The 13,283-nt window shown below is 48.5% G+C and overlaps 1 protein-coding gene across 1 annotated transcript in view; it reads left to right on the top strand.

The window, feature by feature from the left end:
- Positions 1–13,283, top strand: part of Dlg5 (discs large MAGUK scaffold protein 5) — a 113,145-nt gene that overhangs the window by 74,358 nt on the left and 25,504 nt on the right. Inside the window, 8 exon segments of the mRNA XM_052733619.1 lie at positions 2,358–2,490; positions 3,276–3,403; positions 4,080–4,255; positions 4,553–4,656; positions 9,002–9,094; positions 10,394–11,413; positions 12,348–12,471; positions 12,825–12,969. Coding sequence (XP_052589579.1) covers positions 2,358–2,490; positions 3,276–3,403; positions 4,080–4,255; positions 4,553–4,656; positions 9,002–9,094; positions 10,394–11,413; positions 12,348–12,471; positions 12,825–12,969 — 1,923 coding nt within the window.

The following is a 13,283-nucleotide window of genomic DNA, read 5'->3' as shown; positions in this document are numbered from 1 at the left end:
TTACTGAATTTCCCCCACAGTTAAGGTTAATTTTGATAAAGTCTGACTTGTTGATTAAAGAATCTGTTCTGTATTGTATCTAAAAGTCTCCCATGTAACCTTCAGCATCAAGGCTGTTTCCCTAGACCTGGGATTTGACCCAGGGCCTTAAGATGCTAGCCAAGCATTTGACGGCTTACTTACATCCCTAGCCTTTGTTTTTTTGGCCTTGTAGCTAGGCTGGCCTTGAACTCACCATCCTCCTCAGTGTTGGGGTTACTGTCATGTATATGCCACCGTACATGGCTTCTTTCAAAATGTTTTACAAATGTATGATATATTTTGAGTTAATTAAAAAAAAGATAGGAGGTTTAGTTGAAGGGAAGTTTTTGTTAAAGATTTATTTTATTATTTATTTATGTGTATATGCCTGAGTGCAAATGCCAGCAGGGACCAGAAGAATGTGTCCAGTTCCCAGGAACTGGAGTTATAGATGGTTGTGAGCTGCCATGTGGGTGCCGGGAATTGGACAATTGAACTTGGGTCCTCTGCAAGAGCAGCCAGTGCTCTTAACCCCTGAGCCATCTCTCCAGTCCATCTCCCCTCTTTGTAAACTATGGATGGTGAGCTGCTCAAATCATTGCTTGAGGACTGTCTGTCCCCTTGAATTGCTCCTGTACCTTTGCATCATTTGGTGGCGTTTATAGGGCACTTATTCCATAGCTCCGGTCCAAGTGTCGTCACACAGACTCCATTGCAGCTGCTCTAGAGGAAGTCTCAAATCGAATGACTCCTCACATCATTATTTTTAAAACTTTTATTTTTATTTTATTTTATTTTATTTTGTGTGTGTGTGTGTGTGTGTGTGTGTGTGTGTGTGTGTGTGTGTGTGAGAGAGAGAGAGAGAGAGAGAGAGAGAGAGAGAGAGAGGCCAACTTTTAGGAGTTAGTCCTCTCTCACCTTCCATCTTGTTGAGACACGTCTCTCTTGTCTCTGCATGCTGTCTACACAAGGCTGGCTGGCCTGCAAGCTTCTGGGTGATTTTCCTGTCTCCCCCTCCTTCCTCACTGTAGGAGTGCCTGGATTACAGATGCATGCCACCATATCCAGATTTTTAATGTGGGTTCCAGGGCTTGAACTCGAGTTACCAGGCTTGCGCTGCACACACGTCTAGCCACTGAGCTGTGTCACCAATTCTCACTTTGTATTTCGTTTCTGAGATGGCATTAGGTAGCCTAAATCTCTTCCTCCTGCATTTTATCTGAATGTTCTTGGATTGGTTCCTTTCTTGTGTCTGCAGCATCATACCTGCCACGAACAAGAGAGGAGGAATTTATTTTGGTTCATGGTCCTGGTGGTGTTAGTCCGTGGTTGCTTGCCCCCATGTTTTGGGGCAGAACATAATGGTGTGAGGGGGACATGTGGTGGAGGACAGCTGTTCACTTAATGGGAAACAGAGAGAAAAGGGACTTCAAGAGGAGCTGAGGCATGGTATGGACTGACCCTAAGGACATACCCCGATAATGCTCTCATATTAGGAGTCAATGAAAGGCTTAACTTATAGATCAAGTCAGCTGTCATTATCTTAGTGTCTCTAGAGCAGCGGTTCTCAACCTATGGGTCACAACTCCTTTGGGGGATGATATCAGATACCCTGCATATCAGATATCTATATTACGATTCATAACAGTAGCAAAATCACAGATATGAAATAGCAACGAAAATAATTTTATGGTTAGAGGTCACCAAAACATGAGGAATTGTTTTAAAGGGTGGCAGTATTAGGACTGCTGAGTACTACATCTCTAGAGACACTCTTCAGAGACAAATCCACAGTTGTTACTAGTCAAGACATTCCTCAATTCAATCAAGTTGACAGTCAAGACTAACCCCATGGCTGGGGAGATGGTTCAGCTGTTAAGAGAATGCACTGCTTTTGTGGAGGACCTGATTTGGCTCCCAGCCCTCATGTCAGACAATTCACAATCTCCTGTAACTCCAGTTCCAGGGCATCCAATGCTTTTGGCTACTGTGGCCACCCATAATTTGTTTTTAAGAAAGACTAGCCATCACAGCTCTACTACTGAGCCTTGTATGCGCTGGATAAACACTCTACTACTGTGCTGGGCCTCTTGCTGGCCTTGGATTTGAAGTGCTTTATACCTCTAGGTAAATTTTGGGAGGATTTTCTGTGTTTAAAAAGCATGACTATGGAAACCCACTGATAATTCAAGAAACCTTGTCCTAACTTATCAGGAAGCTGAGTGCCAGGGGGAAGAAGCCCCTTCGCTTTCAGGAGTGGCTGCCTTAGTTTGGAGCTGAGTCAGCAAGAGGCTTCCCCTTCAAAAGGCCACGGCCACAGATCTCTCTGTTCACAGGGAGCAGATGGAATGCCAGCTGGAAAAGGAGGCCCGGTTCCGGCAGCTGATGGCCCACAGTTCCCACGATTCAGCCATCGACACAGATTCCATGGAGTGGGAAACAGAAGTTGTGGAGTTTGAGAGAGAGACGGTGAGCTGCCTTGGGTGGCTGTGCTAGTCCACTTTCACGGTGTGATGACTTTGAGAGAGTAGAGCATGGCTCTGTTGGGTCTTGTTTCATGGCTACCTCCACTGGGGTAGAATGCATCTTTTCCCCATAGCCATTTGTCACGGTTGGGGTTGCTATTGCTGTAATGAAATACCACGGCCAAAGCAACTTGGGGAGGGGAGGAATGATTTGCTTTATGCTTCCACACCTTTGTTCATCATCGAAGGAACAGGAACATAAACAGGGCAAGAACCTGGAGATAGAAGCTGATGCAGAGGCCATGGAGGGGTGCTGCTTACTGCCTTGCTTTCCATAGCTTGCTCAGCCTGCCTTCTTGCATAACCCAGGATTAGCAGCCCAGGGGTAGCCCCACGCACAATGGACTGGGCCTTCCAACATCAATCACTAATTAAGAAAATGCCATACAGGCTTGCCTCTGGTCTGATCTTACGGAGGCATTTTCTCAGTTGAGGTACCCATCTTTCAAATAACTCTAGCCTATGTCAAGTTGATATAAAACTAACCAGCACACCATCGAAGCCAGATTACATCACTCCTGTGTCTCATGGTGGTGCTGCCAAATCCCATGGCAGACAGGGGCCCCAGCAGAGGACCAGGGGCCACATTGACTGGAATGTCTGCAGTAGCTAGAATCAGGTGCAGCTAGCAGTTCATAAACATCCAGCTCAAGGACTCAGTGCCCAGCTTGGGGTCCAGGGCATTTCTCCTCCCTGCTTGGTGAAGACCTGCCAGTGCTGTTTTGACAGGAGGACATCGATCTGAAAGCGCTTGGCTTTGACATGGCGGAAGGTGTAAATGAGCCTTGCTTCCCTGGGGACTGTGGCATATTTGTTACCAAAGTGGACAAAGGAAGCATCGCCGATGGTCGCTTAAGGTAAGAGCTGAGGAGGCCTACCCCTGAAGGGGAAGAGGGGCCCTCCCACCCAACGTAGAGCACCCCAAGAAAAACAGATGGCAGCCAAGTGAGCATGTCTAGTATCCAAGACCTCACAGAGCTGTCTAAAGCCCCGGGCTCAACTGGGATGATCTTAAAGGAAATTGCCTCCTGGGTCCCCCTGAACCCGGCTTCTCGCCAGGTACCAGGGGCTGGGTTTTGCTTCTCTGGGTAGCACAGGGCTCAGGTAGTATGTGATGAGAGTTGGAAGTGGCACTGCCTGCTCATTCCATGAAATAGTGAAGACGATAAAGTGATATACCACCCTCGCTACTTGCCAAGTACTGGTGTAAGCACACTGTATCATTTAATCATTCATCTTCGGAATTCTTTGAGGCAGGTGCAGATATTGTCTCACCTTCAGGTGAGGACACTTAAGACAGCAGGGCTAGGTTCCACAGCTAGTAATTGGCAGAGTCAGGAGTTGAAGCCAAGCTGTCTAATGCCAGTACCTGTGAGTTGCACAACTGTATGCCCTGGAGGCGGAAACCCTCATGAGTGTGGATGCAGGGAACCTGCTCCATGGTATCTGAACCTGTAAATGGGCATGGTAGTGAGGGGCAGCTACAGGTCCCAGGGTCTGAGTGGGTGCCTGCCTGGCCTTGTCCCTCCTCAGGGTCAACGATTGGCTGCTGAGAATTAATGACGTGGACCTCATCAACAAGGACAAGAAGCAGGCCATTAAGGCACTCCTCAATGGAGAGGGAGCCATCAACATGGTTGTGAGGCGGAGGAAGTCCCTGGGTGGGAAGGTCGTCACCCCTCTACACATCAACCTTAGTGGACAGAAAGGTAGTAGCAGGCCTGCCGATAAGGCTGGCATCCTCTCTGCTGGAGAGGGATTGTGTGTGTGCAGGATCATCATGTCCTTGGGGATGCCTGTTGGTGGTGTCTTAATGCAGCCCAAGTGCTCCCCTGGTGGGGGGGTCCTATGAGTCCCAAGTGTCTGACTCACCAGACAGGGTGTGATGAGCCCCATGGTGGGAGTGTCACAGAGTGGGATTCTTCAGTCCCTTTTATAAATTTAGTCAGCAGAATTGGGATGGGACAGCCAGGCCAGGTCATCTAGTGCCTTCCTGTGGCTTGCAGACAGTGGCATCAGTTTGGAGAATGGAGTGTACGCTGCTGCTGTGGTACCCGGAAGCCCTGCCGCCAAAGAGGGGTCTCTCGCCGTGGGAGACAGGATTGTTGCGGTGAGTCTCCAGAACAGAGCAAGCTGTCTGCTACACACAGACATTGCACCGTGTGGTGTTGCACCGTGTGAACATTTAAAAAAAAAAACCCCAAAAGCTTTTCCTAAGGAAAGTGCTGAGATACTGCAGCAGTGAATCCTGTAGGCGGTCTAGGAAGGAGGTGAGAATCATTTCTGTTGCTCCTGAACACTGATAGCAATAGAGTATCTCTTATGCACTCCTCAACTTGGACAGTTGTCCAAGAATGAGTATCTACGTGGTTTGTTTTTCCAATTGGGTGTGTGTGTTCTGAGAGATCAAGCAATCTTCCTGCCTCAGAGTCATTGTCTGTTTTAAACATCTTTTTTAACTGAACAGTATACCTATTCTTTTAACTTCCCCCGCCATTATCAATATAAAACCTGTTTGCTGTAAAATGGTCAAGTGATTTAAACACACACACACACACACACACACACACACACACACACACACACACACACAGAGCAAAATGTAGTCGTTCCCGTTCTCTCTTGAATCCACTCCTGGAGATCTGTCCTCACGTGGAAGGTACCTGCAGCCCAGACCTCATGTATGTCTTCTGGCGTTTGTGTTTAAACACAACAGTGGGATCTACAATTTGCATTCTACATCATGGGTGGCTTTCCAAGTCAGTCTTCATTAACAGTGCCTACCTCATGAGGCTGGGCTGCTTGGCTGTGCATACTAAGAACTGTCTCCTTCTGACGGACGTCTGAGCTGTTAGCACCGTCTGCTGTTGTATGAAGGCCTGCAGGGAACTTCACCTGTGGTACAACTACTTCTGGACCCCTTCATCTCTGCACTCAGTGAGAAATGTGGGCATTAGCTGAGTGACAGAGTTTGTATATGTCAGTCTTTGGACCAACCCACTGAGGTGGAAAATGCATGTTCCTTTTCATGGCACACGTGTGAAATTCCAGTTGTACAAAAGGCAGTAGTGATAGCACGTCATCTGGTTCTGGACCTGTCTATGAACTCCCATCCTGACAGAAACCATGATTAATAATTACCATGTTTACTTCCAGAAATGTTTCAAGCATGTTCATCTCTGGTTTTGTTTTGTTTTATAGCTCATTTGGAACTATAATATCCTCACTTTGTTTACCTTGCATTTCTTTTTGACTGTATGTCCAAGAGAGATTAATGTCTTTTGATCTGCCCATGGTTCCTTCTAAATTAATTAATCAATCCAGGATGTTGGGGATGGAACCTAGGGTATAGAGTGTCGTGTGTGCTAGGTGAGCTCTCTATACTAAGCACATCTTCGTCCTCCATGTGGCTCCTCAGGGGCATCAGCAAATGCTACGAACCTGTCCAGTGTGGGCATCTTTGCATTTACAAACTGTACCCAGTGGCTGCCAGTAACCCCCTCATGGGGTCTTCCGGAGGGTGCTGTGGAATAAGTACCTGGGTGGGGTTCTCTGGGTCAGAGTGCATAGGCACTGAATGAATACCTATGCTGCTGTGGCCTGTGTTCCATAAGAGTCATGAGTCTTACCGGGCGGTGGTGGCGCACGCCTTTAATCCCAGCACTTGGGAGGCAGAGCCAGGCAGATCTCTGTGAGTTCGAGGCCAGCCTGGGCTACCAAGTGAGTTTCAGGAAAGGTGCAAAGCTACACAGAGAAACCCTGTCTTGAAAAACCAAAAAAAAAAAAAAAAAAAAAGAGTCATGAGTCTTGTCAGTCTCACAAGTACCTGATGGAAAGAGATGATCTTGAGATTTGAGAGCTTAAAAACAGCACGGTCACATCGCAATGTCTTAAAATTGGAGACAAGGTACAAGGAAACCACATTAGTTACCCATCCCAATATAATAACATCCTGTAGATACTTTCTTTTTAGCTTTTGTGTGTGGAGGTGGTAGCGTGTGTGTGTGTTCATATGGGTACATGTATGTACAGATATGTGTATGCATGTGTTCCAGTGCATGTGGAGACCAGAGGTCACCCTTGAGAGTTGCTCCTCAACGAACATCTATCTTTTTTTGTTTTTTAGTTGTTTTTAAATAATATCATATGTAGCATTGTGAGGGCACAGTGGAACACTGTGATGTCACAGTGGAGCATTGTGATGTCATAAAAATTTGTCATGTCTTGACACAATTGATCCTTGTGATGCACCATTGTGATAACACAACCGAGCAGTGTTATGTAGCATTGTGGTACCGCAGTAGGGTACTGTGAAAACACAGTAGAGCATTGTGATGGCAGGATGGAGCAGTCTGATATCACAGCAGAGCTGTAATGTCACAGGCAGCGTTGTGACAGCAGCACAGAGCATTGTGGTACCACTTTGGAACAATGTGATGCTTCGGTGGATCTGTGACAACACCATGAACCATTGGAAGCACAGTAGAAGAATAATATGAGGGGTACCATGTAGTATTTTGTGGGCCGAGAGTAGCATTGTGATGTCACACTGAACTGTGCTGTAATAATGTAGCACTGTCTTGGCACAACTGAGCATTTACATGGCTATATGTTGTGTGAGACTTTAAAAAAAAATTCTCTTATTTATTCTTTGACAATTTCACACTTGTATACAAAGTATCTTGATCCCCTCCTGACTCGCCCCCTTACTGCAACTGCCATGTCATGTTCAGAAGACAGCTAGCTCTTCACAGACCTTCTCTCCATCCTCCTCATCTTAAATCCTTCCTGTCCCCTCTTTTCTCTGTTCTCTGCGCCTTGGGCGGTTGATACAGATGCTCAGTCTAGGACCGAGCACTCATCAGTCACTAGTCTCTACACTTTGGTTAGTTATGAGTCAGTACATTAACCAGTGGCCACGGCAGAAAGAGGCTTCTCTGGCTAAGGTTGGAAGCCCCACAAATCTATAGATAGAAGTATCTAGAAGGTAGTTTGACAACATGGCCATTTAGCAAAACAACAGACTCCAGAGCCGTGGGCTTTGACCAGGGTTACAATATGAGGCATGAAGTCTCTCCTCGGGAGCAGACCTCCAGTTCAGTAGAAAGCGTTTGGTTATCCCCATAACCTTCTTGCGACTGTTCCACCGCTTGTCATGTTGTCCACCCATACACGGTACCTCTGTTCAAACTCACATCTATAAATTAGCTCAGAGAGTAAAGGATTTCCATAAGAGGTCTGGTTAACTCACCTCTCCCCTATCTCCTTCTAGTTCTCCCCGGGCCTTTAACCTTCACCTGTTTTTTGAGATAGAATCTCTCATTGGCCTGGTTTTTCCAAATAGGCTGGGTTGTTGGCCAGTGAGTTCCAGAGACCTGCCTGTATCTGTTTCCCTAGCACCCATATGACCAGTATGTGTCGCCTACCAAGCTTTGTACATGGGTTCTGGGCATCAAACTCAAGGATGCACGGCAAGAACTTCACCAATTGAGTGCTCTCCCCAGTTACCCCCTTTTTAAACTTCTGACTCTGAAAGAATTATAGAATCAAAAGAAGTTGTAAAGACAGTGTGGGGAGGGAGGGAGGCCTCCTGCACCATCCATCCTCTGTCTCCCATATTAAAGCCAGCATGGTGACACTGGGGTGGTGTGTGCATAGTTCTGGTGGTGTTACCACAAGTAGTTTTTTATAAACATTGTAGTCACATACAGAACCACTGCTTCATCATACATGCTTCCTGTCTGTCCCCTCTTTATAGATATCCCCTCTGCCCTCCCTACACACACAGTCTCTTACCTGGCAGTGAAGTTGTACTTGTATGAATGATAATGTATAGTATGTGACTCCTTCAAGGTTTTCACTCAACGTGATCCCATGAGGGCTTCCCAAGTATGCTTTCTCCCACTAGTTCTTGTCGTTGCCAAGTGTTTCCCCGCAGCTCAGGTGCACCACATCATAGACATTCACTGTTCCATACGCCCTTTTTGAGAAGGTTTGACCCTGTCTGTGAGGGATGAGGACAGATTCCAGGAGAGGGTGTTGATTCTCTTTGACGATGGCAGTGCTTCATTCCATGTGGTACTTACTACATCACGAAGGCTTCTCATAGCCATGGTCTCCTTTCCATTCTCTACCCACCTCTGAGAGGCAGATGTATTTCCTGGCCACACACAAATGAAGGAGTGGGCTGCTATCACACAGCAGACTGTCTCCCTGGGGTCCCCCATATTCTGGTCCAGGATGATGGTAGGATTGTGTTCCACTTGCTTCAGAGGTCCTTATCTGGCTCCAGGTGCTGCTGGGTAGGGCCTTTCTTCCCTTTGCTAACCCCTGAGTTTGGCTCCTTACATAAACAGTCCCAGGACTGACAAGTGGGCCTAGCCCCTGGCCTGGCATCCTGGGAGCCCTGAGGCTAGCCCATCGATAGACCTGACCAGTTCTCTCTTTGGCCCTAGATCAATGGTATTGCACTGGACAATAAATCTCTGAATGAATGTGAATCTCTGCTGCGGAGCTGTCAGGACTCCTTGACCCTCTCCCTCCTGAAGGTGGGCACTGGGCACTTCCGCCACTGTTGGGAGGGTGAGAAGAGTCTCAGCTCCATGCCCCTGAACTGTTTCTAAAGGGCACCAGGAATTTGGGGGAAAGTATATGGATTTGAAATTCAGGGCGTGGGAAGCTTGAGTGGGTATATAGGTTGAAGGACAGTACTGTTGAGAATAGTTGGGCACATTTCAGTCTCTGGACAGTCTGATGGCCCTGGAGATGGTCAGCTTCAAGGCCTCTGGCAGTGGCCTTGGTGTTTAGAGAATGGCCATATGTGGTGGTACACTCAGTAGTTCTTAACCGGGGAAATACCAAGATATATGTGACTTTCTAGTGTTCTTCAATGTCAGCATAGACAAAGATGATAAAGAGTATTGAATCTGGTGAGTGGGTTTATGGGTACTCATTATACTTTTATATCAACTTTTCCACATAGTTGAAAAGATTAGTATTAGAAATTTAGGTATGTGGGTCCAGCCAGTTCACTAAAAGATACTTTCTAAGTTACTTTTTTTTTTTTTTAATTAATAGATGTTGGGGGACTGTTTTAAGTCTACAGAACATCTGGGCTGGCAGATTGTCTTCATGTGTCCCCTCACGTGAGCCCTCTAGCCTAGGTTCCCCTGGTATTGCCACCTTACATTTGGGTGGTACATTTGGTACCAATGATGAGCCATCGTGGCTGTATAGCCCACTGGGGGCTCACTGTTGATACTGGGTATTCTGTGAGTTTGGACAAATGTATACTAGTACGTGGTCATCGTTAAAGTACCCTACAGGTAGTGTCCCTGCCCTAAGTCATTGCCACTTCTCCTCAAGCCTCTAAGAGCCACTGATCCGTCTCCTGTCTCCAGAAGTCTGTCTTTCGGAACCATCATGTCGCTGGAGCCGCCTTCCACACGGGCTTGCTCACGGGCACACAGTTCTTTCTGTGTCTTTTTCTGGTGTCTGTGAGCTCACCTCTTAGCCCTGGTTAGTTCCCCGTTGCCTGGGTTACCATGAATAATTTATTTTTATGCTTAATGATTCTTACACAGTGTGCCGGTGGCTGCTGATAGGTGCTCAAGGTCAGCAGGATTGTATTGCTCTTGTTAAGTTTTGTGTAGCCAGGCCCACGAGAAAGCTTCACTGTTAGACAATAATATGTACATGCATCTGTGTTTGCCCTCCGTGTGTCTTTCTCTCTCGGGGAGCCGTAGCCATTCCTTCCCATCACTCCTTTCTGGGGATGGTTTCCAGTGACAGTGGTAGGCGACGACGTCTCACCTTCCCTTTCTCACCCCTCTGCCTCCCTGGCTCAGGTGTTCCCCCAGAGCTCCTCGTGGAGTGGCCAGAACATCTTTGAAAATATCAAGGACTCAGATAAGATGCTGAGTTGTCGCACCCATGGCCCAGAGGTCCAGGCCCATAACAAACGGAACTTGTTACAGCACAATAACTCCACGCAGACGGACATCTTCTACGCAGATCGGCTGGAGGACAGGAAGGAGCCGGGTCCCCCTGGAGGCAGTAGTTCTTTTCTGCACAAGCCTTTCCCTGGAGCCTCCTCTCCAGCCTCCCCGCAGGCCTGTCCTAGCACCTCTGAGCGTAGTCTGAACTCATTCCGCTCCGATGCCTCTGCCGAACGTGGCTACGGGCTGGTGGACGTGCAGAGCCAGCGGCCACTGCTGTCCTTTGAGACTGAAGCGGGCCCCTGTGGGGTAGTAGAGGCTCCCCTGGACAAGGCAGAGCCTGATGGCTCCAACAGTGGGGGGACCTGGCCCAAGGCTGTGCTTGGCTCCACATCGGGGCCTGAGAAGCTCTCCGTGTATAAGAAGCCCAAGCAAAGGAAGTCCATCTTTGACCCAAATACTTTCAAGCGCCCACAGACGCCCCCTAAAATAGACTACCTGCTTCCAGGCCCTGGGCTTGCTCACTCCCCCCAGCCCTCCAAGAGGGTAGGGTCTCTGACACCCCCGAAGCCCCCCAGGAGAAGTGACTCTATCAAGTTCCAGCACAGGCTGGAGACCAGTTCTGAGTCAGAGGCCACTTTGGTGGGCAGCTCACCTTCCACCAGCCCTCCAAGCGCCCCACCCCCCAGCATGGACCCTGAGGAACCCATGCATGCTTCACCCACTCGCAAGGCCAGGGTCCGCATCGCCTCCAGCTACCACACTGAAGGGGATGGAGACACCTCCTACCTGCCCGCCAAAAAATCCTGTGATGAGGACCTCACCTCCCAGAAAGTGGACGAGCTGGGGCAGAAGCGGCGTAGGCCAAAGTCTGCCCCTAGTTTTCGGCCCAAGATCTCTCCAGTAGTGATCCCTGCTCAGTGCCTGGAGGTAGAGGTTGGCCTGGGGCTGGAGCAGCTGGGGTGGGAGCCTACAGAGTAGCCTCACACAGCTTCCCAGGCTTGTATGGAGCTGGTGCCTTTGCTGGTGGTGTGTACCTGCAAGAGTGGAGAGGGTGGCAGGTGGATGCCAGTGAGCAACAGTCCCCTGTAGATGGGAAAGCATCACGAGACATGCATGGTAGTGGGAAACGACACCAAGAGAATGCTTACCTGAGAATAATGTTTGGTTTGCTTGTTAAAGAAGTTTTTGAGCTTGTTTAAAAAAAAAAAAAAAAGAAAAGCTAAGTGACATATTTGCCCAAGAAAGGTTGGGGGAAATGAGTGGTACGCTTGATATTGGCTGCAGGGCAGACTAGCTGTGTGTGCTCAAGTTTGCAGAAGGGGAGATTGCTGAGACATGAAACTCCTAGGGCACAGTGCACACTGCCCACTGTGCATCCTGTCGCAGGCATGCGTTCTCATCTTCCACTCCCACGATCGATTTCTTTGAAAGGCAGATTCTAACAGTAACAACACAAACAGGCAGCAGTAGCACATACCTTTAATCCCAGCACTCGGGAGGCAGAGGCAGGCGGATCTCCGTGAGTTCGAGGCCAACCTGGTCTGCAGAGCGAGTTCTAGAACAGATAAGGCTACCCAGAAACCCAGTAGCCCTGTCTTGGAAAAAAAAGGAAAGGAAAGGAGAGAGAGAGAGAGAGAGAGAGAGAGAGAGAGAGAGAGAGAGAGAGAGATTTTCTGCACTTGTATGATGGGTCTGTACAGGAAGCCCTTGGCTTCCCGGGGTCAGGTAATGTGAATGGGCGATACCTCTCCCCGTGGTCACTAGCCTGAGTGGGAGAAGCTGGTGCATGAAGTCAGTTGTTTGCATCTGAGATCTGAGTATTCACTTTCCTCAGCAGACATGCTCATCTTTGATTCTGCAGGAACAGGAGTGTGTTCCAGCCGGCGGAGAGCTCTCCCCAGAGGTCCAGGAATGGTCCCCGTACTCACCAGGGCACGCCAGCCGTCATGGCAACCCCCCACTCTACCCCAACCGGCCATCTGTGGGTAAGCTGCTGAGACAGGAATTGGGAACAGCACTATTGTGGGTTCACAGGGATGTCCAATCTTTGGAAAGAGAGGATATTGTCACATGTATTCAACCCACAATTGCTGCCCTTTCTGTGACTGTTGACCCCGTCTCTGGATGTGTCATTTGCTCTTTGCAATGAATCAGTCCTTTCTTATGGTTGGAGAAAGGCCAGTAGTCAAAGCCATATGGCAAATTGGTATCTAAATGCCTCTACCTAGAATCCTTTTCCCCTAAGACTGTGACTGCCTGGTGTCTGCGGGAGGGTGTGCTCCAGTCCAGGGCTGTTTAGGTGTTTGGGAACCGCTGTCCTGACCCAGCCCATTTCTAGGCACCGTTCCCCGGAGTATGACCCCCAGCACCACTGTGAGCTCCATTCTTCGGAACCCCATCTATACTGTGCGCAGCCACAGGGTGGTTCCCTGTGGCTCTCCACCCGTGTCCCGTGATGCCGGCTCCCAGGGCTTGTCTCCCAGGTATGCTAAGGAACTTAAACTTTGCTGTGTACCAGCTGGCCAGTCTCTTGGTTGGAGAGTTACTGCCGCATGGAGGCCTGTAGACAGAAAATCCTCTTAGCTAGCTGGGAAAGGGCTGAAGGAGCAGTGCTGGACTTAGTGAATGCTGTGTGAACTCACTGGTATTCAGAGGATAGTGATGGCAGGTCTGGTGCCAGGGCTGAAATTTCAGTAGAGAAATTTTTCTGATTAGGTAGAATACCACTTAATGTATTAAAAAAGAAACCTGAAATTAAGCGGGGGGAGGGGGGTCAGGATCACCCTTATTCATTCAT

The sequence above is a fragment of the Peromyscus californicus genome, unplaced genomic scaffold, assembly GCF_007827085.1.
Source record: "Peromyscus californicus insignis strain IS unplaced genomic scaffold, ASM782708v3 Scaffold_12__1_contigs__length_115047231, whole genome shotgun sequence".
NCBI lineage: Eukaryota > Metazoa > Chordata > Mammalia > Rodentia > Cricetidae > Peromyscus > Peromyscus californicus.
The sequence above is the reverse complement of the archived record's forward strand: the minus strand, read 5'-3'. Positions and strand labels throughout refer to the sequence as shown.